Source organism: Drosophila hydei, unplaced genomic scaffold (assembly GCF_003285905.1).
Source record: "Drosophila hydei strain 15085-1641.00,03,60 unplaced genomic scaffold, DhydRS2 tig00000001-arrow-pilon, whole genome shotgun sequence".
Classification (NCBI taxonomy): domain Eukaryota; kingdom Metazoa; phylum Arthropoda; class Insecta; order Diptera; family Drosophilidae; genus Drosophila; species Drosophila hydei.
Genome location: NW_022045643.1, coordinates 4,289,534 through 4,316,581, shown reverse-complemented (window position 1 = coordinate 4,316,581; position 27,048 = coordinate 4,289,534). Strand labels below are relative to the sequence as shown.

The 27,048-nt window shown below is 41.6% G+C and overlaps 4 protein-coding genes across 10 annotated transcripts; 2 read left to right on the top strand and 2 right to left on the bottom strand.

Annotated features, from left to right (window-relative positions):
- Nucleotides 1-2,733: 2,733 nt before the first annotated feature.
- Nucleotides 2,734-9,792, bottom strand: LOC111601667 (LHFPL tetraspan subfamily member 3 protein). The gene is made up of 6 exons (XM_023318358.2): nucleotides 9,714-9,792; nucleotides 4,622-4,809; nucleotides 4,431-4,564; nucleotides 3,981-4,107; nucleotides 3,452-3,694; nucleotides 2,734-3,392 (listed from the first exon to the last, which is right to left on the bottom strand). The coding sequence occupies exons 2-6, from the start codon at nucleotides 4,761-4,763 to the stop codon at nucleotides 3,241-3,243; spliced, it is 798 nt and encodes a 265-aa protein (XP_023174126.1). The 5' UTR covers nucleotides 4,764-4,809; nucleotides 9,714-9,792; the 3' UTR covers nucleotides 2,734-3,240.
- Nucleotides 9,793-10,842: 1,050 nt separating this feature from the next.
- On the top strand, nucleotides 10,843-11,840 carry LOC111601669 (adenine phosphoribosyltransferase). The gene is made up of 3 exons (XM_023318359.2): nucleotides 10,843-11,074; nucleotides 11,204-11,441; nucleotides 11,498-11,840. Exons 1-3 carry the CDS (start codon nucleotides 10,983-10,985, stop codon nucleotides 11,711-11,713), a joined length of 546 nt encoding a protein of 181 aa, XP_023174127.1. The 5' UTR covers nucleotides 10,843-10,982; the 3' UTR covers nucleotides 11,714-11,840.
- A 1,723-nt stretch (nucleotides 11,841-13,563) lies between these two features.
- On the top strand, nucleotides 13,564-17,885 carry LOC111601671 (carbohydrate sulfotransferase 11). Of its 3 annotated transcripts, XM_023318361.2 has the most exons (9): nucleotides 13,564-13,863; nucleotides 15,854-16,048; nucleotides 16,356-16,439; nucleotides 16,529-16,592; nucleotides 16,666-16,732; nucleotides 16,800-16,944; nucleotides 17,003-17,158; nucleotides 17,230-17,570; nucleotides 17,631-17,884. In XM_023318361.2, the coding sequence occupies exons 1-9, from the start codon at nucleotides 13,723-13,725 to the stop codon at nucleotides 17,722-17,724; spliced, it is 1,287 nt and encodes a 428-aa protein (XP_023174129.2). In that variant the 5' UTR covers nucleotides 13,564-13,722; the 3' UTR covers nucleotides 17,725-17,884. The 3 variants fall into 3 exon arrangements, with proteins under 3 accessions (XP_023174129.2, XP_023174131.2, XP_023174132.2); XM_023318363.2 differs by lacking the exon at nucleotides 15,854-16,048; XM_023318364.2 differs by lacking the exons at nucleotides 13,564-13,863; nucleotides 15,854-16,048 and adding an exon at nucleotides 16,177-16,277 and having other exon boundaries at nucleotides 17,631-17,885.
- Nucleotides 17,886-18,533: 648 nt separating this feature from the next.
- Nucleotides 18,534-27,022, bottom strand: LOC111601665 (transcription initiation factor TFIID subunit 4). Of its 5 annotated transcripts, none has more exons than XM_023318350.2 (11): nucleotides 26,016-27,020; nucleotides 25,083-25,718; nucleotides 23,930-24,094; nucleotides 23,472-23,696; nucleotides 21,733-22,200; nucleotides 21,561-21,674; nucleotides 21,280-21,495; nucleotides 20,294-21,208; nucleotides 20,060-20,233; nucleotides 19,873-19,998; nucleotides 18,534-19,798 (listed from the first exon to the last, which is right to left on the bottom strand). In XM_023318350.2, the coding sequence occupies exons 2-11, from the start codon at nucleotides 25,491-25,493 to the stop codon at nucleotides 19,640-19,642; spliced, it is 2,973 nt and encodes a 990-aa protein (XP_023174118.2). In that variant the 5' UTR covers nucleotides 25,494-25,718; nucleotides 26,016-27,020; the 3' UTR covers nucleotides 18,534-19,639. The 5 variants fall into 5 exon arrangements, with proteins under 5 accessions (XP_023174118.2, XP_023174119.2, XP_023174120.2 ...); XM_023318351.2 differs by having other exon boundaries at nucleotides 26,869-27,020; XM_023318352.2 differs by having other exon boundaries at nucleotides 25,206-25,718; nucleotides 26,016-27,019.
- Between the last annotated feature and the right edge of the window lie 26 nt (nucleotides 27,023-27,048).

The window sequence follows — 27,048 nt, the reverse complement described above, 5'->3', positions numbered from 1 at the left end:
TCCGAATATTGTTGCTGGCGAAGCTATTTCCAGAGCTGATAAATCACAGACAGCGCTCGAATGGTAAGCAACTACATAAAGCATAAAATGCCAGACGTAATTTAGGGGTAACTGCAAGAGCAAGGCAATCCCTTGAGGATACCCAGTGCCAATGGTAGGCGAGAGCATGCACGCTTCAAGTGGAAGCAAGGCAGGAGCTGAAATCTGATTTCGAGCCTTTGAGCCAAAATTGTTAGCAAGGCTTGGCAGATTGTCTAATAGTGAAATTGAGTTAATATAGAACTGGTTGAATACTAAATTTTGCTTGCTATTAATGGAAGCAGGAGGAGCTGAACTGAAAAAAAAATCAAATGCTTTCAGTGAATCAGTCTCAAGTGAATATAAGGAACTAAAGTTCGAATGAAAACCTGAATTAAAATATTGGTAAATTTACTAAAACAATATTCTAGAACAATGCCTCAGTTCTCGGTCATGACTGAACTGAGAAGTGAGATTGAAGGTAATCAGATAAATAGATCAACGAATAATCTATTTTTATTTAATTTAAGAATAATAATTATATCTTAAAACATTTAAGCTGAGCAAAGGTAAGAGATAACTTAAAGATATTTGAGAAAATAATATGATTTGATGTGAGACGAGGGCAAATGTACTTTTTGGCAATTTTATAGTAGCAACTGACATGAAGAGGGTACTTGAAATGTGGCTTAAAGCATAACTAACTAATCATAAAGCTAGGCTGCTAGAGCACTGCAGAGCAACTGCTAGTCGTATATGCCTCAGTAAGCAGCCTTTTGCTAGTTCTGCTGTAGCTTTTGATTGACGCAGTTTTGACTTTTGCACAATTCTGCAAGCTATACACACACACACACACATGGCTCGTATGTGCCATAAATTATGTGTGTGCCAGAGGAAAGGGGGCGTAGAGAGGCAAGGGTAGCAGGCGCTGCACTGCCCTTTGTTTTGCACAAGAAATAAAAAACAGGCACAAGAAATATGATGTTTTCAGTGCTCAAAAGTGAAGAAAGAAAGCTGAAAGAACTTGGCTGGCAGCCAGGGCCAAGAGGAGCAGGAAGACGGCCAGAGGGTCGCTGGCATCAGCAACTGCTTTTCGGGTAGCTATAACAAAAGCATTTTCATTTCATTTCATTTGGCAAAAATGTTTATACAAAACCAATTTTACAATTTTCGATTCAATTTCTGCAACTGACATTTCACTTAAACGAAAACCTTAAAGGCGCAATTCATTTAGCCCCGCCCAACGACCCTTTGACTTTGCTGCTGTTGCTGCTGCTGCTCGGCGTATTGTAACAGAAAAGTGTATGTAGGCGCGCTGTGGGCGTGGCATGTTGGCTTAAATAGAATGCCAAAGGTCAAATGATGTCCAGTTTTTCTTGTAATTACACAAGAGCAATGAAAAAGTTGCTCCAACTGTGGACGTGTGTGTGTGGGTGTAGAGAGTGAGTGTGTTGTGTTGCTGTTGTTCATTTGCTGCGCTGCTTGGCACATTTTCACAAGCACTTCGAAACGCATAAAATTGTGTCCAAGTGCTCAGCTAATAAGCGATGGCACATGTTGCCACAGTTGCCCCAGCTGCCACGCCCACAGTCACAGTCGCAGTCACATTTACGCCCACACCTCAAGGACAACAGCCAAAAGTTAAAAACTCATTTATGACGCCGCACATCAAATCGAATAAAAACAATTGGCACATCAAAAATCCAAAGCGAGTCCCGTCGAGATCTTCATCGAAGCTTTGGCCACGTATCCACTGCGTGTCGAAATGGCCCAAAAACGTGGAGCCATGTGTTGCCGCCAGGAAGGGGGCAGCTAGGGTAGAAAAGAAATGGCTGAAGTAAATAAAATGCCAGCGAACAGGGAAATGACACAGCGACTGGGCGGGGAGGCAGAGCTGAGCTGAGCATTTGGCGCCAGCTGCTTGGCCACTTAGGCCGCATTTGGAGAGCGTTGATGGAATTGCTTATGAATTATACAAGAATATTAAAACGTGCCCAGGCTGGCAGCTACAACAGAAACATCAGGCACCGAGAGCTGCGCTTTTTCTTTCATTATACTCTGTACGGAGGCGAGAGTGAGGTACATCAGTTCAGGACTTGGAAGACTAGGTGTTGAGATACATTGGGTACGCTTACCTAGGAGCTAGCTAAGTGAAATGCAGTTGAAGCATCTCTGAAGGAAGCCGCGCCCATGTCACTAGAGTAGACAGAGTATTGCACAGTCAGCTATGCCCGCGTGCTATAATCGCATTTTGGCTCTATTTGATTTCATCTTTGCGCGGAATATTTCAATTGCCAGCAGGCAAAAAGTTTGCTGTAAATACTTTATTGGAAAAGTATGTGCCAAATGGTTATTGGACGATGAGGCCGATGGGCGATTTGCGATGGGTGATGAGCGGGGGGCGTGGCATACAAACAAATTGGGCGCTAAGTTGGCCGTTATTGGTTTTTATGTGCGTCGCCAGCTTGTTGAGTGGGGAGAGCAGAGGGAGCATTACATGGAGCATAATTTGATATTTGTTTGTCCAAATGCGCAGAAAAGTTGCTGACCTTCTTCTTCTTCTTCGACTTCGCCTTCTCCTTTGTGTTCTTGATGTTTATGGCTTGATGATGATGGCATAATTGAGGCTGTGATTGCGGTTGAATACGAATAGGCCAAATGCAATCATTTTATGTTCAATATATATTTTTGTACATTATATTTATATTTACGGGCATATAATTTACAGGCAGCGATCATAATCTATAGAGTAAACGTATCAAGTTAGACACAAGCTATACACAAATACATTTAAATTAAACTTAAGTTGAGGCTAAGCATTCAGTCGGTCAGTCTCACACACAGATACACACGCACGTACGGTTCACGCATTACATTACCAAGATATAATATTAAATTGTAACAGCCAAAAAGCAAATTCAAATCTTAACGAAATGCCCAGCTATTGGTTTGTATATCTGCTAAGTATAAGCAGTGTTAGTCACACTGCTTAGCTTGGCATGTGCACACTTGGCGAAGATTCTATCTTTAGGTTTGTTTCCTTGCTAAAAGCAAGCAGTGCAAAACGGTTATAGTTTCATACAGCTTAGCTTGTTACAGGTACCGCGTTGAGGTTTGTGCACATGCTAACCGGTTATTTTTAACATTTCCATTTCAACAACCTATTCGAGAGACTGTCCGTTAAGAGTTTGAATTTGCGGCGGCAAGAAAACTGAGCAGCTCTCAGTGATAACGGGAAAACTGTGAGATGCTGTCCTCATTGGGCGGCGCCACCAGCAAAATGGGCTGTAAATTGAGGCCCGTGATGTGCGGATTCGACTTGCGAGAGCCCGCCAAGCTAATGGCATCCGTCAGATACGCATTATTAATTTCTCCTGTAAGAAACGAACCTTTAATATAATAATAGCAAATATTAAAGGGATTTTGGGCTCACCTTTGTACAGAGAGTTCTGATAGATGGGATCCGGCTGCAGGCGCACATGACGCGTGGCCAAAATGAATGCCAATGTGGCCAGAACAACGCCGTCCACACAGCCAATGATAGCCAACGGGTAGGCCCAGCGTATGCTGCAGAGGCCCAACTCGAAACGATTTGCCTCCGGGCCGCAAATCTTGCGAAAATCATCTGAATTCCAGCCAAAGGGAAACGCAGCGCAGGCCACAATCATGCAGAGCGCTAAGAGCGATAAAGCCAAAGTCAATTGATATTAAACTACGTGACAAATGCTGATCGAAGTACAAGAATTCAGCAATTCTAAATTGAGGCGCATTTCGCAATGAGATTACATTACTTTGCAACGGCAGCAACAGCATACATCGAAACGTGCTCAAAGTATGTGCTGCAATTGCGATATCGTTTGACAAACTGACTTCCGTTGAAGTCAGCAATTGAAACTGGAAGCTCTCAATTGAGAATTGGGCCCAGCACACACACATGCACACACACACACTTGTATACACACCTGATATTATTTGCATCCAGCCGCAAATGTGAAAGACGCGCGTCGACTTCATGAACAGCAAACAAACCAAAAAGAATATCGTCAGCAAGGCCAGCCCAACGGCCGCGATCATAAAGAATGTCGCCAACTGTAAGCAATGAAAGAAGCAAATCAAGTCAAAGGTTTTTACGAAGAAATGGGTTAAGAATTCTTTAGTAAAGTCTAGCCTTGATAGGCATCAAAAACCAAGTCTGCCTAATCAGAATTATCTGCCTGTCAAAGACAGACAGTTCGGTGCAGTATATTATATGCATGTGTATAAATTTGATATTATATATTTTCTAACATTAATCTGAATCGGGGTTGACAGAATAAATGAGTATACAGAACTATAGAGAGCTGTATTTAGTCTTTCAGCTACCTCAGCTATGTCTTCTCGTTTACTTAGCCCAAACAAATACAAATACGCACCTGAAATGAAAACGTGGGCACTGCAAATATGTTCTCCCAGCGACGACGGCAATTGTCGAAGATCTCGTCTCGCTGGCATTGCTGCCAGAGGCCCAGACGGCCGGCACTGTCGCTATCCGGATCGCCAATCCACTCTGCAATTAAAACATATATATGATACATATCTATGGAGATGATCAATGGCCACTCACCTGGCGTCACAAAGGCCACAATGCCAATGATGGCATAGCAGATGGTAAAGATGGCCCAGAGCACGCCAATTGCCTTCGAGTTGCGAATGTATTTGGAAGCGTACAGATGCGTCGTATCGACGTACTCGATTTTGGTGCCCATTGCGTGAGGTTTCTGTCTTTCTTCGCCTGACTCTGTTTATTGTTGGCTGTTAAAAAATGTTAAGCACGCTTTAACATGAGTAAAAAGTTATTAACAATAACAACAACAATAACAACAACAACAACAACAACAACAATTGCCAGCAATCAACAATAGTTGCTCATTTTTGTTTGTCATGTATTTGCTTTTGTGTTAAGTTGTAGAGTTGTGAGCCTATTAATTTGGCCAGCTTTTAGTTTGCTGACCTCGTTCGTTCCTTAGAGGCGGACTTAAATAAATGAATTGGAGCTTGAAATTAGCTGGTCCAAAAAGAAATTGCCGAAGATTAAGCCATGTGAAATTTAATTTGAAATGCCTTTTCCAACATTTTCCATATCAAACAACGTTTTCCCCTTCACTTCGATCAAAGCGAAATATTTCGCCAATTAAAAAAACGAAATCCAATATGCAAATCGTTTTGGGCTTATGTAAATACAAGAGTTAATTGTTTTTTGGGGGCAAGCTATTGCTTAATTTTCCCCAACAGCTAATTCTATGAAGCTAAACCTGTCGAATGCGAAACAAATCATATGTCAAAAGACAGATCAAAAGACGTTATGCAAAAAGCAGAGAGTTAAGCTAATAGCTTAACGAGCCGCAGAGACAGAAAGAGAGAGTGGGAGAGTCTGAGAGTCTGAGAGTGAGAGAGCGAGCGAGGAACACTTAACCAATTTTGACTCTATCTAATTTTAGCTGTGATTCATGGCGCAAAAAGTTGCAAATGGCCAAAACTGAGCTGAGCAACTGGCTTTGAGCTGCCTATCAATAAACATGTTTTCCATTTTGAAAGTGTGGTAAATTTCTGCTCAATTCATCTTGAAGCCACTTCACAAAAACAAACATTCCAAGTTCCAAAAAAAAACCCGAAAAAACAAAAGCATGAAAAAAATGCAAGTGAATATTCAGTGCATTGTCTCGACACGAACCCGAAAGATCCCACCGACAACATTGCGTATGCGTAATTTATTATGTTTTTATGCTTTTTTTATCTTTTGTCTTTAAGTTTATTTTTTACTCTTTTACGGAAGCAGCACAAAAGAAAAAGTGTAACTCGCTATGTTTTTCGTAAGCTTAAGACCCCAAAAATTTCGTTGATTCAACTAAATGAAAAGCAAACAATAAAAGAGAAAAAGTAAATGACACTCAATTAAGCTAGAAAGAAGCACAAAGAAAAGAAAACGCGTCCAAGTCCATGCAATTACCATAATAATGCTAATAAGTAGAGGAGCGAGCCAAGGCTTGCCAGCTGCAAGAACCTCTCGAGTCTCGGCCCAACCCATTAACATAAATATTATAGCCAAGCGCTTAACAGTCCATTGAGAGTCGTAGCACGTGAGTTAACAAAGGCGTCTGGCCAAATCGAGCGATTGGCCGAAACGCTTTCAATAACAATGGGAAAACTGATCTGAAGCCTGACTCACGTAGCGCCTGAAAAGTCTGGGAAAACGAGTCTCCGTCAATCGCCAGAGGAGTGGGCCAACGCGTCTCGACTCAGACTAACCGCAGACATATAATAATTTCCTGCGAACGATCAACGCGCACTTTAAATGAAAACTGAACGTGAATATGCATATATATATATATATATATATGTCTGACTCTCTGCGAGCCACAGTGACTCGGTGCTGTAATTGCAAATTTCAGTTGGCAATCAAATCTCGACTCGACAAGCCACCCAATACGCGCACACTGTGAGAAAAAGTTGGCCAATTCGTGTTGAAGAGAAGGGCAACGTGTCAGCTGAAGCTGGTTATAAGTGCCAAATAGCTGGCCATAAAAAATCTTATAAAATAATACTCATTTTTCTTTATGTGTATGAGAATTTATAGTAAGTGTTAAATATAAAAATTAGCAAGAATTCTCTGTGTAAAGTTTTAAGAATATATACGCCAGATTTTAGCTAGAAGTTCATTTTACTCTTTATATTGCCTTCTCCCATTTCAAAGTGTACACAGCTTTTTGCACAGTGCATTTGTTGTATATGTGTGTGCTTCAATGCATTCTTTGCGCACTCGCATCGATCATGAAAGAAAGAAAAGAAAGTGACCAGGCAGCGGGACGAGTGAGTACTGTAACTGGTATTGTGGTACAGCCATGACGCAGCATGAAAGGCCAAGCTGAAGAGCTGGGGAGATGGCAAGTAACTTGCCGAGATGCCGTATCTACATCCGTTCGCCCAATGAAGCTGAGATGTTGATGCTGCTGATGTGTTGATGTGTTGCTGCTGCTGTTGCTGTTGCTGTTGCTGTTGCTGTAGCTGCTGCTGCTGCCGGCCGGCGGGCAGTTGACCATACAAAAGTTTCACTTGGCAGCTACATATATGCACAGAAATCAGAAATCAGCTTGGAGTTTTAACATCAATAACAACAGTCCGACTCGTCGAACGCTGTTGCTCGAGTCTGCTGCATTCATGGCGCGGCAGAAAACGCGCTTAAAACGCGCGCAAGCCAAATACCTAAATGCCAAACTAAGCAGCAGCTATAGCGGTGTGTGAGTTTGTGTGCGAGTGCTGAGCATTGCATATAGCATAAAATAAGGTCAGTTGGGTAATGGCTGAAGCGCACTTGTTGAACAAAACGTGGCATAAAACAATGAGTCTTGCAACAATTTGACAAACATGGGCAGAAGAACGCGCTAAGTGCAACGGCAGCATTCGGCGGCAGCTTAGCTTTCTACTCGTGCCACATGTGGCAGGCACTTTGGTCAGTTCAAATTTACTTTCTACTTTGAAAGAGCCGCAAACATAAATTTCACATTAGGCATAAACAACCGGAAAAGAGGCGGGGCTGCCAGGGGGCCGTAGGGAGGAGGGGTCATAGCCAGCGCTTGGCTCTTGACTTTGATGGCACCCGCTGCTAATTCATTTTCACAATTTTTAGCTCTTTAGCGCTGCAGCACTTCAGCTTTTCTCGGCTTTTCACAGCTTTTCCCAGCTAATGCGGCTTTAACGCACCCAAGTTGCATCTTCAGAGCACAGCTCGTGTGCGTTGTTCCGCATTGCCAGCTCCAGTGGCTTGTTTATTAACGCTCGTTTGTGTTTCAGTTTATTTCATCTGATTTGAGTTTACTTTTTCGGGCTGAGCAGCTAAGCGGAACCTTTTACAAGTTGAGACGCTTGTTCCAAGGGGCTGACGGTCACTTGATTAACACATCGAATAGTTACTACACAAAGTTGTTGTTGTTGTTAGCTGGAAGCGCCAAACTTGTTCCGAAAGACTGAGCCGCAGCACAACATGAAACGCTACAGAATTATGCGGAAATGTCTTTAAAAGCTGTTTTATTTCTGCTTTTTTTTTGCCAGGGCGTATACAAGTTGTAGAATGTTTTTATGTATTTGTTTCTTTTCTTCTTCTTCTGCTTTCTGGCTCATTTCTCCCCTTTCGATCGGCCTTTGCATATGCTTATGGCAAACGATTTCTTTTTTCGCAACGGAACCCGCAACCGTGCAAAAATATCGCGGTCAGTTATTCAACAGCGTTTAGGTTCCAATCAAGCCCAGTCAACAGCTTCTATGGCCAGAAGATGTGGGCAGTCTTCGCAGTAGAGTCTCTATATCCCTCTCTCTCGCTCTCTCCTTGACTCTGCCGCTGCCTGTCTCGCTCTTGGGCGAATGTGTCGCTGTTTGCTTATTTTTATTAGATCACGATTTTTAATGTTGGCAAACATTCGCGCATTCCTACGGCCCAGCGAGCTAGCAAATAACCAACGACAACAACAACAAAAACTACTGCTAAAACAACTAAAACAACTACAACTATGTGGGCCCCAGACAAACATACATATGTATATACATAATAGTAACTCACACCGAGATTCTTCAGTTATTTTTCTTTTTTTTTGTACCTTTAACAGGTGCGGATTGCTAAATAAACGGGCTTTTGGGCCACTGCAGTGCAGGTAAAAATCTTAAAGAATTTCTGATCTCTAATACGTATTGAGATGAGTGAGTGAATAATGGATAAAGAGAGATCTTGAATAGTTCCCTAAATACGCAACAGTTACTAGAGCTGCTTGAGGTAGCTTAAAAGCTTAGCCCACTCTTAAGCTACCTCAGCCTGCTCTAGCAATTCATAATTTTAGTAACGCTTTCTGGTAAATGTATATCATCAACTCATTCTAATCAGCTCGAGCTCTTGCTCTGTGTTATACAGCCACAACTATGCTATTTGTAAACGGAAAACAAGGCAGTGTTGCTAAGGCTGTCCCTGTCTGGACGCTATGCCCTGCTTGTAAGATGTTCTACAAAATCCCATGTAATGTCTCTAGTTTTATAGAGTCCAATTCTTAACTCTATATCTTTACAGCTTTGCAACATTAAGCGCCCCATATTGGGCGCATTTAGGGCGCCTATTATGGCAGCCGCCACAGTTGCATTGCAGAGGCACATTTCGAACGAAAACAAAAAAAAAATTGTGCCTCTTTTCTGGTTTTTCACGTTGCCAGCGCGGTTTTTGCTGTGCCTCTTGTTGTTGTTGTTCTGGCTGCAGTTGTTGCAGTTTCAGATGTAGTTGTTGTTGCTGCTGCTGCTGTTGTTTTTGTAGTTGCAGTTTTTGAAACGCACGTCTTCAGAGCAACATGGTCACCAAAAGGTGTTCTATGTGTGTGCGTATGTGTGCATGTGTGTGTGAATGTGTGTGAATGTGAATGTGAATGTTGCTTGCAATATTGTTTCAATTTCTGTTGTTGTTGCTGTTGCTGTTGTTGTTTCTTGTAGGTTTTCACGTTTTAATGTTGCATGAACTTTGTTTTTGCTGTTGGCTTTTTGCGGTTTGTTTTAATGTCAAACCTGCAAAAGCAGCAGAAATTGCGAGGAAACTGCGCAAAGTTTTCAGCTTTGCCGTCGCCTTCAATTGACATTTGCACTTAAATTAAAAAAACTCGAATAACTTTTTATTTTCGTGTGTGGCTTACAATTCTATTTTGTTGTTGTTTCTTTGCTGTGAAGTTTCAGCTTGCAGAACCGGTTGATTATTTCTTGTTTTGTTTAACGTTATTAAATTGTATTGTTGCTTTTGTGCATAAATTTAAAGTCGCGAAAAGCATAGAGGAAACGTTACTCCAAACGGACGAACGAACAAATTCGATCACGATATTCCGCTGTGAACCGTCGCGTTTGGCGCTGAGACTCGAACTGTGGTGCTCGAGTCTTGAGATCCGCTTGGCATTGGGAGACAATCACCTCTGAAGACACGACACACGCGCTCTCGCCACGGCTTACCTGCTACAGGGAGAGTTCGCGCGAGTGATACGGCTGGCGAGAGTCATACACAAAGAGAGAAAGAGTGTGAGAGAGAGAGAGAGGGAGTGCATTATTGTGACAGTTGGCGCGCCTCAGATAAGTGGAATGTAAATTGTTTAAATTTCTTTTCAATTATTTTTGTTTTTACTACTGATAAATGTGCAGCTATCAAAGTACTAAAAGTGCTTGTGTTCGTTTCTTGGAAGAATTATTGAAATTTCTCCAATTATCACATTTCTGCGTGTAGAGACTGTAGAGAGAGAGAGAGAAACAAAATACCACAGAATTTACGGCATATTATGGCTTCTCTACCTGCAGGATGTTCGGGGAATGTCTGCACATTTCTTTTATTTCCTTTCTTTGTTAAGGTAATGCCTGGATAAATAATTGACAACTGAATGAATTCGAAGTATTTGCTGTGATTTGTGGAAGGCATGTGAATGGGAAAAATATAAATTGAGTGGAGGAAATGTTGAGAAGAACAGAAATATCAAATGATAATAAATCCTATATTAAAACAATTCATTTTAAATAGTTTCATACAGTTTTAAACCAATAAAATTCTTAAAAACATTTCTCTTACAAACAATTCGATAAAAATGTCTATATTTTAAGGCATTTTTGGCTTTTCATTGTAAATATTATTTATAATAATAATTACTGCATCACATTAAGCCAAATTTATCATTATTCTTAAATCATTCAAATTATCCCGCCTTGTATAAATTTAATCGCTTGTGCAGCCCTGGGTTCTGCCCATCACTAGCAACCACCTTGCACAGCTGATAAGCAGCTGGTTTATCAATTTGCCACACGACCTTTCAGTGTCAGTGGGAAAGAAACCGATTGGTATTCACGTAGCTGTAAATTGCTTAAACAATTTGTAAAAATTCAATTTTTTTCGCATTTATTGAGAATTTAGTGATACAACTTAAAAAAACATGAGCGAAGTAAGCAGAGCAGATAAATTGAATTATGTAAAATCAAAGATTGGCGAATATCTGGATTTTCCCAAAAAAGGCATCGTTTTCCGGTGGGTCAGTTAGATTTATAACTACAATAAATTTTTGTGGAATTACATGTGTATATTTCATTGGCAATATTTGAATACTTATCATTGATTAACATGTGTTTCGATGTCTTATCTCTCATTGCCTCACAGTGACATATTCGGCGCCCTAACCGATGGCAAAGCGTGTGTTTATCTGCGGGACTTGCTGGTTGAGCATATACGCACCACGCATCCAGATGTAGAGCTCATTGTGGGTCTGGATTCGCGTGGTTTTTTGTTCAATCTGCTGCTGGCAACTGAACTGGGCGTGGGCTGCGCGCCCATACGCAAGAAGGGCAAGCTGGCGGGCGATGTGGTCTCCGTAGAATATAAGCTGGAATATGGCTCTGTAAGCAGCGTAAAAGCCTTCACTAGATATCTACTATAATAATACTCTCTCAATAGGATACATTTGAGCTGCAGCGCACAGCTATCAAGCCTGGTCAAAAGGTGGTTATTGTGGATGATCTTCTGGCTACTGGTGGCTCGCTGTTGGCGGCCAGCGCTTTGGTTCGCAAGCTCGACGGCGTGGTGCTGGAAAGCTTGGTGGTTATTGAGCTGCTCGGACTCGATGGCCGCAAGAGGTTGGACTGCGAGGTGCATTCCCTGATACAGTACTAAACAAGACATAGACATTCCATAAATGCATTTAGATGGAATACATTTTACCTCAAATTTTTATAAATGTTTTATAAAATCTGCAATGAGAATACTTAAACGAAATGGTTGTTAAAACAGAACAAATTAAGTGCAAATATATGAATAAATATTTTTATATAAACTAACGGTAACTAACTTTATAAACTACCCACTGCTGTCAGAGCAACCCCCGCTCTCTATGCGCTTGCGAGTTCTCACTGCGCATTTCGATTTCCGTGTGCTTCTCTTGCCGGCCTTGCCTTTTGCTCAGCCATAAACAAAAATGTTTGGCCTGTGGCATCATAAAAAACTGAGTGAGCTCCTCGCTCGCCGATAAACAAATCAAAAGCACACAGTCAGCAGCACCCCTCTCCGCGAGCAGCTTGAACGCTCTCAAACAAAGAACGGCGGCAACAAGAGCTGCCACAAAAATTTGAAACTGAAACTGACAGTCGGATAGTCCGAGCTGTTGGGAGAGAACCGATTGAGCGACTGAGCTAGTGTCTGGGTGAGGGGGGTGCGGGAGCAATAGACAGTAGCCGTAGCAGCCTGTGCTCATTTCGCATTTGAATTCATTCGTGAAATGTGCGTTGCTCGGAACGGTGCGTTGCTTGTGTGCTCTGTGCTCCGTGCTCTGTGTTCTGTGTATTATGTTTGCTGACTCTTCCGCGAATCCAAAACCCATCTGCTCTCCCTACCCGCCCCTCTGACAGACCGCAACAGTTTCGCACGCCTACCAATTGCGAGTGCTTAGCCGTGTTTAGTTTAAAAATACACTTTTAGCATTTGGCGTATATAAAATCACAGTTGCTGCTTCAATTAATATTGATTGAGCGTCTTTCAATTGGCAAACAATCGAATCACAACAAAAACAACAACAACAATAAATAGTAGCGAAAGTCGAGCGGGGCATGCCAGCAATTGATAGTGTTACGTATGTGCCGCGTGCGCCCACATTTGTTTTGTTTGCGTGCTTCTGATTGTTTGCATGTGTGTGTGTATGTGTGTGTGTTTGTGTGTGTGTGTGTGGCTTGTGTATTCTAGACGTCTGCGTGTGTGTGAGTGTCGTGCGCCAATTTGAATGAATTTTATATAAATGCCAAACCAAACTTGGAGCATTGCCTAAAAAGTTGGCAAAAAATGCGCAAACAGCGCGCCAATTAAATGATATTGCATATTTGTTAATGGTTCTTTGCATATGGATTCATGAGTAAATTAAAAATTACCTGGAAAGCAACTCGAGGTTAGGCATTGGCATTGCACCTGGCAGGGCCAAATAACAAAAAAACTCCCACTCCCCTTACGAGTAAAGTCGTAAAAATCAATAATTGACATCTTGACTCCATGCAGCAGCAGCGACAGTGGCTTGCCACATGGGGAAAAGAGCCCTAAAAGACACCCCCGAAAAAGGAGCCCACCGAAAATTCAGTTATTCGTATTTGTTGCTGCTGCAGTGACACAATTTTTACTGCTTGCTTAGCTATAAATACGGCCAAAGTTTTTCGCACAGCAGTAGTTTAAATATATATCTATATAAATATATATATATATATATACATATATATATATATATAAATATGTATATATATATTTGTCATCAATTATGCTGAACATGTTACATTTGCGTACTAACTATACATCTACATCTTTATTCAATATATACTACAGCACAACAACTAAATTTAGCTAGAGCAACAACATCATCGAGCAGACATAAAAAGGCTATGAACAAATTGTACAAAAATTGTCGCCAACTGCACGCAAAAATATTTGTCGCGTAGCAGCGACAGCTAGAAAGTAAAAATATTATAGAAAACAAAATCAAAAATAAAGAAACTAAAAACATAAAAATGTACATCAATAGCAAAGGAAAATATATCAAAAATAATGTGACTTCGAGAAATATAAGAGTCCGGAACAACATAGACTAACAACGAGCGATTGGCTAACTAAACTACAAACAGTTCCTATGCATTTAGCCTTGTGTTTAAATGAAATTGAACAAGAGCTACGCAAATTGTCGCGTTCGGCGATATTTGCTCATATTTACAGCCTTATCGCTGCTATTGCTGCCCCTATCGCTCATCTACTTGGTATGGAACGAGCAGCTGCAGAAGATTAAGGGATACGAGGTGAGTAAGCCTACTAATATATAAACATATATATGTATTTATAGTATATACAGCATATATGTATGTAGCATATCACAAATGTTATTTGAGTGTTTGGCCAAGGACACAAAAATGTATCTTTGTAGTTGTTGCTAGTTGGTAGCTGCCTGTTAGCTGACTTCCAAGTGCCCTGCAAACATATTGTGCATTCGGCTTGTGGTATAAACGTTTGCAGTGGGCTGCCCCTGACAACAAGCAAAATGTCGGTAATCGATCGATCGTTACTGGAAACGTCCTGCACTGCCTTAGGCTGAATCAAGTAAAGGAAAACTTGTATACCCTGTAATTATCTTCTTTGGCTATTCATAATTCAACAGATTTAAAATTTCCAACAACTAAATATACGTGGGTGTATGAAGAGCATCTGCGAAGCGTCTCAATGTGAAGGGCATTCAAAAGATACATTTATAATGCTTTAGATACAGCAATGATTATAAATACATATTCGCTACAGATGAGCAATTTTCAATTGCTTGATATTTAAATTTCAATATGTTTGCTTGTTTATTTGTCTAAGTTTTTAGCACCTCGTTGCACCTTTAGCAGATCTCTGTGGGGACTGTCAGACAGAGGGGGAGCTCTTTAAAAGTGCAAATTAATGAACAATAAGCCACAAGCCATTTTTCCCATTGCTAATTAACAATTGGCACTTAACTGTAGAAACGACACGCCTACTATTGAACGCCCTTTTTAGCTGCTATTGCTTTGCCGCACACCAGACACAAAGGCGTCCTCCTCATACCACAGCAAATTCGCAAAACGTCCTTGGGCCATTTGCATTGCAGAACTTTCGCTTGGACTGGCAATTTAATTGGCCTGGCTGGCAGCAGGCGCTTGGTCAGGACATGCCCGAGGCGCAAGAAAATCGATGGCTGGGTCCAAAGCAAGCACAAATCAATGGGGAGCTGGCCACTAATTTAAGTGACTTAATGCTTAGCCAGCCAAAAAGAGAAATGAACAAAAAAACAAGTAATAAATGAAATAAAACACGCATACGCCGTGTTGTGCTCTACATTGGCATAATTAAGCACAGCGTCTAACACGTAACACGCCAAACTCACCTAAACACATACACCCATACACACACGCAGGCACCGACTGCTGCTTAAGTGACACGCTGCCCACATCACGCCCACATATCACATCTCCCATATATACGTATTAACCTCCCACAGTTCACGTCATGCACATAGCGCCACTTCTGCTGCGAAAAATTCTATAAAAACACCAGCGTCCGCTATGATGTACGCAGAGATACCTCGTAGCCAACTATGTATTGTTTTATCTAAGTTGCGCTTTAAAGTAGACTATATTAAAAATATTGGAGTAGTACCAAGTAGATACAAGAAATTTAAGAGACAAATAAAATACAAATGATTTGAAAAAATATATATATAAAATATTAATTATATGTAAAGCTTGCATGGAATTGTGAAATCCATTTCTTAATAAGTAGCTGCCTAATTATTTATCTAAGTTCGCATAGCTCTGTTCAGCTTATACTGTACCTACTTTATACATATATCAGCCCCAACAATTGGACTACAGGGTATTAATACAGAAGCCACAATGCCTGCTGAGCATTTGTCTATCCGCCAAGCAATCATCTAGATTTATAATGATGCCAGTTGACAGAGCTGCCCACTGGCATAATAATTGGGTTCGTTGAGGCTACCTTGACACTGGCATGCCATATGACATGACTCAGTGGTGCTCTCTGTGGTGCTCTATCTGTTTTGGTGTCACTGGTATCACTGGTATCGCTGACACCTTGAGCAGTGCTTTAATACATTTATATAAGACCGCTTTCTGCTGAGATATCATGAAACAACGCTTGTATATTACGCATACGCCACGTCATGTTTGCATTTAACCAACTGTTTTCTCTGTAACTCTCACTTAAATAGTAAATGTGAAATGCAAATGCTTTTTTTTGGCTTTTGTGAAACAGCTGCAGCAGCAACAGCAGCGGCAACAGCAGCCACAGCAGCAGCAGCAGCAACAGCAGCAACAGCGGCCACAGCAAATCCTGCCAGCGGGTCAAACATTTCGTTATCCTGTCCTGCTGCTGAACAAAAACAAAAACAAGGAACTAACCGTGGTGGCAACGGGCACGACTAAGAATAAGTGGCGCTATGTTGATAAAGTAAATATTCTAACACACAGACACACCTATACACTCTCACACTGTTAATGACAACGTAAACACAACAAAACTCAACCGTTAAATTTATGGGTGCATTATAAAAGAGAAGAAGCATTGAAATTCCTTAGCCTCATCTGTTCGCCATGCCCAAACGAATAAATGATTGGCAGTTCTTTGGGCTGGGCATATTACCACCGCGGGTTTCCCTCGAAAAAAGATGTATTTGTTGGTATAGTCATTAAGTATTTGCTGCTAGCACCTCATCAAAGCCTCATTTATTCACATGTTCCTAACTATTTCCAAACAGATCAACAATGAAACGGGCCTCTCACTCATACCCGACTATGCGATACAGTCGCTTTCTGCGGACGAGATGCAGGAAATGTCCGTGGTAGGTGCTTTTAGCCATACGCCAATGGCCATACCTTAATATGCATTACTTAACTGTTCTATATGCTTTATCTGTATGTGTGACCGCAGCGCATGGAGGCGCGACTCAATAGACTGAAGGATAAGTGCTCGGAATTCGGACTGGACGTGTTGGGTGAGGAGGCTTGGCTAAAACAGTTTACGATTCATACGAAACCATCCGCTATATATATTCATTTTAATTATAGGTCAGGATACCTGGCACACGCCCAACACTTGGGAATTTTTGGTCAATAAAAAGTATCACATTATATGGTAAGGCACGCTGCCTTCTACTAAATGTTGTCTAGTGTAAATATGTGTGCGTGTGTCTCCTTCACAGGTGCAATGTCTTTAAGGCGGCTTCCTCTTCCTGGATGTTTAACTTCAATGTGCTGGCGGGCTACACGCCCAACTATTTGCTAAAAACCAAAAAGATTCTGCTCAATTTGGCCAGGGAGCGTTATCCACGAGTGACGCTGCAAGAGGTGAGTCAGGTCGAACTAATTCTTAAGATCTTTAGATCACAGAAAATTCTCTTCGCAGTTACGTGAGGCACAAAACAATTCAATTACGTTTATCATAGCCAGAAATCCCTTTGAGAGACTGCTGAGCGCCTATCGAGATAAGATCGTATTCGCACTGCCCTATTCCTTTCACGACAAGCTTGGTCGCAGCATAGTACGCAATTATCGCAAAAAGGTACCAGAAGGAATCATTGAATAACCAACATTTGATTCAAATTTAACTCTCTACTCTCTACTTGCTTGCAGCCCAAGCTGATCTCACGAGCAGGGAATACAAAGTATCCAACGTTTCCAGAGTTTGTGCACTGGCTGATCGATCAGGTCAAGCGTGGCAACTATATAGACATGCACTTCGTTTCGGCGACTTCATTTTGTACTCCATGCCTAATACGTTTTGATATGATACTGAAATTTGAATCGCTGGCAGAGGATCAACTATATCTAATTGAAAAGACTGGCCTCCAGCGCGTCATAGCCCCCGTGTGGCGCAACATGGGCAAAGGAGGCAGAAAGACACAGGAGCTGCAACAGCAGTTCTATTCCCAGCTAACCAAGCAAGAGATGCTAGAGCTATACAATTATTACCAGTAAGAAATGACTAACTGAACGGACACAAACCCAATTTTAATTCATTCTCCCATTCACAGATATGACTTCGATCTTTTTGATTATGACATAAAGGAATATTTACAGTACGCCAGAGCTGATGAAGTAGCAGACGCCGTCGCATCGGGGGTGTGATTAAACTTAAAATTCATAGAATTTAATTTAAAACAAAAATGAAATTACATATGTATATGAGGAAAAGAAGGAAGATATCACATAGACACATATGATTAAATTAGCCGTCACAGTAGGTAATTGCAAATGTTGATAATAATGAATGAAACAATAATAAAGTTAATGTCTATAACTATGGTAAAAACTAGAGCAATGTTTTATATTCTACTTAAGACTTTTCACTTGAACTGAAAGAGTATATGAATGAAAAGTTAAGTCCGATTTCTTGGCAGCTAACAGTGGGCAAATAATTTGTGTCCAAATGTCCATTTGGTTTTATTTATGTGTTAATGATAATAATAATATATTAATAATTAAATGAATACAAAATATAGCAATAAAAAATTGGTAAATTCAACTACATACAATTTAATGAATTAACTAGCTAATTAACTGAGATACCGTTACACATTCTCAACATCCAAAATGATTAATTTTCGGCAAAGTTGTTTAGTTTTTTAAGTTTGTTTTATTTTTTTGTTGTGTTTTGTTTTGTTGTGTTTTTTTTTTAGCTTTTTCTCATTTTAAACTTAATTTATACATACAATAGGTTTTTGTATTTATTAATTGTAAAACATAATATGTATGTATATATTTATAGATGTATATAATAATATATTTAGTTATATGACTACTAAACTATGCGCTGTTTACGTCTGTGGTTTTGCCTGTTGTATTTCCCTTTTGTTTTTATCGCATCATCATATTGTAACCCTTTAGCACACACACAGAATTAATATTTGTTACTTGTTTTGTTTTCTTTTTCTCTTTTAATATATACGTAGTCAAATTTCAATGTATTTTACAATTTTGTATTTTTCTTTTGTATAAAATTGAACTATTTTGTGGCTGGTGCAAGTGTGTTCAATCAAACAAAACATTACAATATGCACAAAATCCATCGATTATTCATTGATGATTCCGATTTGGTTGAACGAACGCGCCACTAATATAAAAACCATATTTTTAGTGCCTAAAACTACGTTCGGTTTTTAGTTCTTTGCCGTAAATTTGTTAATTACGTTGCGTTTACCTAGTTAAACTATTGAAAAACTTAGTCTGGACTTTTTACAAATGTATTTTGTTTTGTTATCGTTTGTTTTCTGTTAATTGTTTTATACATAATCTAATTAAAATTACATCAATTTGTTTAAACAACTACAACTAGTTCAATGTATGCATTATGGGGATATTTCTCCTTTTGTTTATAATTGTATTCTCTCTTGTTTCTTCTTCCTTTTGTATGCCATGATGGTTTTAAAAACCATTTTATGATCCTCGGACTTGAATGTCGCAATCTTACTTAAGTCTAAAATTACGCTCGATTTCGTTTAACAAACTAAGCTACACAATTTAATCATATTATTTATATGTTTATATCGTTTAGATAAGGCCGTCAATGCAATTAATGCAATTAATTATGTTAAAAATTACAAAATCATACGCTGGCTGACTGCACGTTGAGTTTTGTTTTTTTTTATGCTACTGTGAGTTGTGTTGGTTTTCTTTTTTCTTCTTTTATTTTTTTTGGATTGGTTTGGTTTAAGTGCTGCTGGCTATTTGATTGGAAAACGATTTGTCATCAGATTTAAAAATTTTTAATTACAATTTAGTTGGTATTTCTACGCATATGTTATTTAAATAGGGCGCCTAACTAAAACAACAAAAAGACGACGCAGTTAAATGTGACAGCTAAATTATATTGCAAATTGATGAACGCAGCTGCTAGGCGCAAATAGAACAAGGAAAGCTAGAACTGGAGCTGGAGCAGGAACAGAACAGGAGCAGGAGTTGGAGTTACAGTTGGAGTAGGGACAGGCGCAGGAGAACTGTTATAGATGCGTAGGTATGTAAACAACAGCGTCGCCAGCAGCAATCACTTGAGGTAAGTCTTGAACAGCACCGAGCTGCGACAAAACTCTCGCTCCTGCTCCATAAAGAAGAGCATGTCGCGCAGATTGACACGCTTGATGCGCGGTCTTAACGTTGTACTCGCCGTACCCGTGTTGCTCATCAGACCGCCGCCACTGGAACCCTGTGTGTGTAGAGCAGACGCCAAATTTGTTGAGTTAGCAATGGAATGGTCGTTGGTAAGCTGATGTTACTCACCACGCCCACACCGGCCGCATCGCTATCCAGTTTTAGTTTTTTCCGCGGTCCAATTGCCTGCAATGCCGTTAAATTTGCGTCGCGCTGTCTCAGCTCTTCCATTTCCGCTCGCTGCATTTCCTTTGCCTGGATGAAGAAAATATGTTAGAGAAGCTTATGGTAGTTAGCAGATAGTTGTTGAGCTTACCCTCGCCTTCATTTTTGCCTGCTCGGGATCTTCGACTCGCGTTCTAGACTTGGCTGCTCGCAACAGCATCTCACGCTCCAGCTCCTCATGCCGCTTTTGCTCAGCCTTGTCTAACTCCTCTAGAAACTTGATTTGACCGCGCACATCCTTCGCGGGCTCATATCGTGGATCCAACTGTGAGGTAGAGATATTTATTTAGAGCTGCATTGGCGAGCATTGAAAATTGTAACCCACCTTGATGACATCAATGCGGTGGTCCGCTATCACAGCCAACTTCTCCACAATATTCTTAAGCCGCTCCTGGCACGCATGCGATATGAGTACGGCCACATCTTGCGACGGTTCATCTAAGCCACGTTCCGCAGTTATCGCGCGTATTCGCGCCTGCAACGCTGGCAGGTTGAGAAACACCTCGTCCTTGCAGGACCTTATCTGCGTGCCAATGTTTTCGGTGCATCCAAGAATGCGTTGCGACTCCTCGGCCAGATTAACTCCGCCCATAGCGGCGACATCATTGATATCATCATCGCCATATATTGACGACGACATGGAGCTCTGCTGGAAAAATGAATTGGCTGCCGCTGCTGTTGATCCTGCCATCCCGCTGCCGCTGTTCGCCCTCTCATCTTTACCATCCCGGTCCACTGCATCCCTTTTCTTTTTACTCACCGACTTGTTGGCCATAGGCAACGCACCACGTGGCAGCGTTTTAGCCGAAATAGGGGTCAGCGACGCATTTATACGTTCCATATGGGGCAGTTGCGGTGCCTTAATCTCCACCAGCTTTGGCTCAAAGTGATTGTTGTTATTGTGATGCAGCGAATTTTGCATCTGTTCACGCGCTCGCAATGCTTCTGGCGGCAGAAGCACTGTGGGCAACGAAGGCACCGGCAAAGATGTCGTCGATGCTGAATTTATCGTCGATAGCACTGATAACGTCGGTGTTGGCGGTCCACTGTTTGATGATATGGCCGCCAGCGAGGGCGGATGCAAACTGGGCGTTATGGCCTTGATCTGTGTCTGGCCAACCTTGACGGCAGTGAGTTTGTTCGTGGGCGTACTGTTTGGCGGACGGGATGTGGCGCGTATTTGAACCGAACCCGTGCGCTGCAACTGTGCGTTATGCGGACCGCGTATCTGTACAATGTTCTGTGAGGATGTTAGAAGAGAGGGTGAGTATACTATGTTTACCCAAGAACAGGAGTTATCTCTATACTTACCGCCTGCGCGGACATTGGCAGCGAAGGCATTTGGCCGCGTATGGCCAGACGCGGCGCTGTGGGCAATCGAATGTTTGACGGCTGCTTGGATATCGTCGTATGGCCAATGGTCGGCCTCGGCGAGTTAAGCGCGTTTGGTGTTATCATCCGCACCTGCGTCTGACCAATGGTTGTTGTCTGACTGAGTCCAATAGGACGGATTTGCGCTTGTATTTTCTGTAAAAAGATTATATGGGGATCTGTTATGTTTGATTGATTGAATGAGAAATAAGAATGTTTACCGGGAGCTGCGGCGGAAGTCCAGCCAATCCGAGCACTTGTTGCGGTGGAGGTTTGATACCCTCAATAACCAGCTCCTTGGTGTAAAGCGCCTGGCGCAGCAGTGGCAGACTTTTCTGTGGATAATGGCACAAATTAGTATTTAAAGAAACAAATTATTCTGCGATTACTTACCTTAAGAAACCCAATGAGGCACGGTTGTGGACTGGCGTTGAGCAAACGCTCCAGGCGATCACAAAACTCCTCTGGCTCCACATTCGCATTGACCAACTCCTGGATGAGCGTGCGCACATTTTTCTCCACCGGCTTGGGTTCGCGTGTCGACAATTCAATTAAATTGGCTAAAAACTTGCGACACTTTTCTTTGGTATTGCCCTGCGCAGCCGTTGACGTTGTTGTTGCGTTCGCATTCGCCGTCGCCACTGCATTCGCTGCCGATGACACTTGGACATTGTTTGCCTGCGAATGTGGCTGTACGGCTGGTATCGTTTGGATTTGCGTTACTTGCGGCAAATGCGGCGGATGCTGCTGCTGTAACTGCGCCAAATGCGGCGGATGTGTCGCGCTGGTGAAACTATGCGCATTGCTGCTGGCCACCGAGTTGACAATGATGTTGCTGGAGGCGGTGGTGTTGGTCATCGACTGTGGTTAAAACAAATATTACAGATTAACAACCAAGTAGTTAAATAAACTATGCATAGTCAGTGCAAATTAAGAGCGATAAGCGATAAGTTAAAACAAGAAAATAGTTCAATGATTCTTATGGAGGCGCTCATGGGCTACGGGCTCCTATTAGTGGGGTAGTGTGTGTGGAATGAGTGCATGTGGTGTGTGGGTCAGTTGTGGTCATGTGATTAATAAGGAAAAACATCAGTTAACGCCAAAAAATATTTTAAGTGTTTTTGTTATCACGAATTAAATTTTAAAAATTGATTATGTAGTTTTGAAAAAAAAAAAGATTTGTTTAATATTACACACACGCCCCTTTGGAGCCCAAAGAGCCTTTGATGCCTAGCTTATGATAATTATGCTTCTTAGTTTCTAAATGATAAATAGAGTTCGATGATTGTTTTTACGAACAGCAACGCGTTTTTCGCAGCGAAAAAAAAAGTAAATCAAAAGAATACGTCAAGTCAAATACACAGACAGTTACAACGCAGCATGCAAAACTGAGCTAAAGTACAATTATTATATATTTATATTCATATTTATATATTGTAAGATATATTGAAATGAAAATTGAAAAAGTTTGGCGAACAGTCGAACAATCGAATGCTCGAAGTCTGGCCGAAAGTCTAAACAAAATTGAAAACTGAAGCGTAGTGTTAAAAAACAGATCAAATGCATAAACAGACAAGAGAGAGGCGTTTTAGAGAATATATATAGCAATTGAAAAATTTTGGAAATTATGCGTATTTCCATTTCAAAACAAGTTAGGCTTTGATTTTTACGTTTTGCTTGATCTTAATTGTGGCCGCGACATTTGCCGCAGCAGCTGCGGCTGCCGCGGCGGCTGCGCTGCTGGCACTGGCAGAGGCCTGTTGCTGCTGCTGTTGCTTATGTTGCTGCTGTGCCTGTTGCTGCTGCTGTTTCATTTGCAGCTGTAGCTTCTGCTGCTGTTGCTGCTGATGCAAGTTAGTAGCGGGTTTGTTGTTGTTGTTGTTGTTGGTAGTGGTTGTGGTGGTGGTATTGGTGGTGATATTATTAATATTATTATTGCTGGATGGGAGGATTGTGGATGATGTACGGACAATCGTTTTGCGCAGTGCAATGCTAGTGCTGGCAGTTGTTGCTTGCGAGGATGCTTGTGTTGTTTGATGCTGTTGCTGTTGTTGCTGTTGCTGCAGCTGCGTTTGTTGCTGTTGCTGTTGTTGTTGTTGTTGTGATGACGATTGGCCATGATATCTACTTACAGCTGCAGCCGGCACAGTTTGCAGACGTATCTGTGTGGTAATGGGATGATTTGTGGTTGTTGTTGTGGTGTTATTATTGTTGTTGTTGCTGGTGTTAGATATGGTCTGTGTCATCGTCGGCGGGCCCGTCGTTGTGGCCGTGCCCACGCGCAACAACTGAAATCCATTATCCGTTTTCACTAACAGTGCAGGCGTTTGTCCTGTATTAAGTGTGCCTAAAGTTATCTAAAATAGAGAGAAATAGAGAGAATAGACAGAGAATAGTTCAAGTACAAGGGGTACCCGTTGATATAAATGCATGTACAGATATGTATGTATGTGTGTTTGGGTGGATATTTGGGTGCATGAGTGTGCGCTGTATTAGGGAGCCTTGTGGATTAGTAGAGAAGAGCCCACCACAACAACAAAACTTACAAATACACGCATTCTTCTATTTAACATTCATTGTTCACACTTACCGATGGACTCTGTGGCCTAACGCCACCCATGTGAGAGTTGCTGATGACGACGCGACTGAGCGAATTTGCGGGCATATTCTTTGGCTGCTGCTGCGTCGGCGCCTGCGGACGCATGCCGACCACCACGCCGGCAGGCAGCATAGAATTAAGCAGCGGCTGCCCGGTCTGTGAATAGAGCAAGGATTAGTACAACATTTCAATGTATTTCTGGACGTTGGGGTTTCTATAGGCGGCATACAAAAGCTTTGATAGTTTTCATTTTCTGATGTTTTTTTTTTTCACTACAACATGCAGCAGATCACAGGAGTTGCGTCCAGTCACTTAGTGAGTCACAGTTCATTCTTTCACAGATCACAGTCAAACAAATGTGCATGGAAGAAGTGTGTGTAAATGTGTCTGTGTGCTCAAAATACATAAAATTTAGTTGGAATATACGAGAATGTCTACTAAAAATGATGAGATGAGAATTTGTAATATATGTGCTGACCAATTCGAAAGTCGTCTACAAGTTGTACTACAAAAGCGATTTGTTTAAATAGAACTCTACAAATAATACATAATTTGGTTTTTAATTTAAAGCATAGAGTGTGGAGCAGGAGACATTGACTCTTTGGTATGACAGTGGGAAGGGTATTCACAATTCGTGAAATTTCGTTTAAATAGAAAAATAGAATTTGCATTTTGTAATAAGTAACGAAAACCAGGACGTTGCTTCATAAATAATGAATATAATATTCTTATTTTTTGAATACAGTGAACAGTCAATACAGTGACCTTAAACCACAAAATAACTTTCTTTTTGATTTTAGGATATAATTTTAAAAATTGTTTCAATCAGGAACACCATTGTTTCAAATTTAATTTAGCGCCTAATAATTGATTAAGTACATATGTTCATTACACCGATAGTTCACTGTTCACTACTAGGTGTTTTGATCGTCACAATTTTGTAGGTCACGCTAATCGTGTCCAGTAGGAAGCAAAAGGAAATTGAAGAGAGTTTGGAAAGTGAGGAGGATAATGTGAGTGTGTGGAACAGGATTAACCATTGGACGCAGGCAGAGAGATGCGAAATGATTTGCATCAGAATCTGGCGCTACTATCGCCTCACTAGAAGACGAGTACGTTGGGAGTTTAGCTTGATGGTGGATACCTGATTGATGGTCTTGGTCATTGTTACGATTCCTGCTGGTGCACTTGATACTAGACCCGCCGGCAGGGTGACAGCATGGTGATTGGATTTAATAACTAAGGTTTGTGTTTGGGTGGCACCTACTGATTGCGAATGCTGCTGCTGCTGTTGCTGCTGATGCTGATGTGATTGCTGATGCACCTGATGTTGTACTTGCGACAGACCGGGCACCCCATGTCCTCCAATGCCCGCTGTTATGGTCTTGATCGTCGTCGTATTTGGCAGCTGTGCTGTTGAGATGATCGTCGGGCCAACACCCGAGCCTCCTGGCCCACCTATATTGATGGTGCCATTGGGCAGCGGCTGGGTAGTGAAGGTGATGCGATTGCCGGCGGCCGACGTGGCCGTTGGCGCCGTTTGACTGCTATTCATTGCGTGGCGGTTGCGGTGGCGGTTTCGTTTTTTGAAGCGTTGGCGCTTGAAGAGCCGGAAATGGACACGGCCCTGTTTCCCAGTTTCTCTTCTGCTTGTGACGTTCTTTAGCCGCCTGGTTTCTTGATCAACTGTGCATCTGTGCCATGTTGTTATTATTATTATTGATGTTGATGTTACGGCTCCTGTGTAATACTCGCATGCTGCGTAGCCGTCTGATGCGAACTGCAATGCAAATTTTAAATCACTTTAGTATTTATAGCGGAAAATCTACACATAATAATTAGTGTTGTTTTTACACTATCGCGGGGCTGCAGCTGCTTCCACTACCTGGCTGTGGCACAGTTATACCTGTGGGTCATAAAACGCGAGTGCGTGGTATTTTTCTTTTCTTTCTCCTTTCGCTTGAAAGAGCCGCAGATGTTTACTAGGGAAGGGGAAGGCTGCGGGTGTGGGACGCAGGTGAAAGCCGACAAACGAGACGATGCGATGCTAATTTAGCATAATTATATTCGTATTCACCTTGGCCAAAGCCTTTGGGTGCTCCGTTGACAAGCGACAACCGCAGCAAAGCGCTCGCACTTGCAATCGCACTCGCTTATTCACGCGGCTGCTGCTGATGCGCTGGCGACGACGACGACGTTAACTCCTTGTCGCTAGCTGATTAATGTTAAATATATTCTTTGAGTTGGCCAGAATGTTTTTCTTTTATTGTATTTTCACACACACGCGCGCACGCGGCCTCTGGCACAGACTGTTTGTTTAGCACTGTATTTATTGTCGCTTTATTTTGATTATTTTGGATGTACAAAAAATTTGGCAGCGACCGAGCGACAACGCCGCCATTTTCACGAATGCGCGTGCAAAACGACAGTAAACGCGCAAGGGGCACAGACGTCGATAAAAGTGCGAGACAAAAGGCAACGCTGAAAATGTTAACTTCTGCCGCTAGATGTCGTTAAAGAGAGAGGCACTGCCAGCCCAAAATGAGTGTACAGCTTATTTTATGCGAGTCAAAAGTTGCGTACGGCCAACTTCACGGGAGTGGATAGTTAGGCGCAGCCAGCTTCACGCGAGTTACAAATTGCGCGCAGCCGACTTCACGCAAATTAAAAAATTGTCATTCTCTGTCCTGGAATTCTGTCACGTTCTGCCGACGCATTTTCGTGTATCAATATCTGACCTATTACACGTAGTCATTAATGTAATATATGCGGGATGTATAATTTTCAAGAATGTAGTGTAGCATGCAAATTATTGCTAAGTAGGGCGTTTGCTGACTGTCGCTATCTTCTGGCGGTTGACGTGATGTTGGTGTTGGTACAGACTGCAGTAGTTTTTGGAAATTTGTGGCTTATTTGACTAAGGCACTCACTTCAATTCATTTTGCATTTGAACTCGGTTCACTGGAGCGCATTTTAAACGTTAAACGTTAGGTTTTATTGCCGAAAATCAACAAATGAATGTTTACGAACCGTCCACCGAAAGCAGATTAGTTTTTACATGAGTGTGACCAACTTTAGCAAGCAACAAAATGCGAATAAAAAAATTAAGG

Excerpts from the sequence above, each read along its gene's own strand:
- LOC111601667 (XM_023318358.2), bottom strand. The coding sequence starts at position 4,763 with ATGGGCACCAAAATCGAGTACGTCGATACGACGCATCTGTACGCTTCC. Across the intron at positions 4,565-4,621 it reads TGTGGCCTTTGTGACGCCAG|AGTGGATTGGCGATCCGGAT; the intron begins GTGAGTGGCCAT and ends TTTTAATTGCAG. Across the intron at positions 4,108-4,430 it reads TGCCCACGTTTTCATTTCAG|TTGGCGACATTCTTTATGAT; the intron begins GTGCGTATTTGT and ends CATTGCTTACAG.
- LOC111601669 (XM_023318359.2), top strand. The coding sequence starts at position 10,983 with ATGAGCGAAGTAAGCAGAGCAGATAAATTGAATTATGTAAAATCAAAG. Across the intron at positions 11,075-11,203 it reads AAAAAAGGCATCGTTTTCCG|TGACATATTCGGCGCCCTAA; the intron begins GTGGGTCAGTTA and ends ATTGCCTCACAG. Across the intron at positions 11,442-11,497 it reads ATAAGCTGGAATATGGCTCT|GATACATTTGAGCTGCAGCG; the intron begins GTAAGCAGCGTA and ends CTCTCTCAATAG.
- LOC111601671 (XM_023318361.2), top strand. The coding sequence starts at position 13,723 with ATGAAATTGAACAAGAGCTACGCAAATTGTCGCGTTCGGCGATATTTG. Across the intron at positions 16,049-16,355 it reads AGTGGCGCTATGTTGATAAA|ATCAACAATGAAACGGGCCT; the intron begins GTAAATATTCTA and ends ATTTCCAAACAG. Across the intron at positions 16,733-16,799 it reads AAAAAGTATCACATTATATG|GTGCAATGTCTTTAAGGCGG; the intron begins GTAAGGCACGCT and ends TCTCCTTCACAG.
- LOC111601665 (XM_023318350.2), bottom strand. The coding sequence starts at position 25,493 with ATGAATAGCAGTCAAACGGCGCCAACGGCCACGTCGGCCGCCGGCAAT. Across the intron at positions 21,675-21,732 it reads GCCTCATTGGGTTTCTTAAG|AAAAGTCTGCCACTGCTGCG; the intron begins GTAAGTAATCGC and ends CATTATCCACAG. Across the intron at positions 20,234-20,293 it reads ACCGCATTGATGTCATCAAG|TTGGATCCACGATATGAGCC; the intron begins GTGGGTTACAAT and ends TCTACCTCACAG.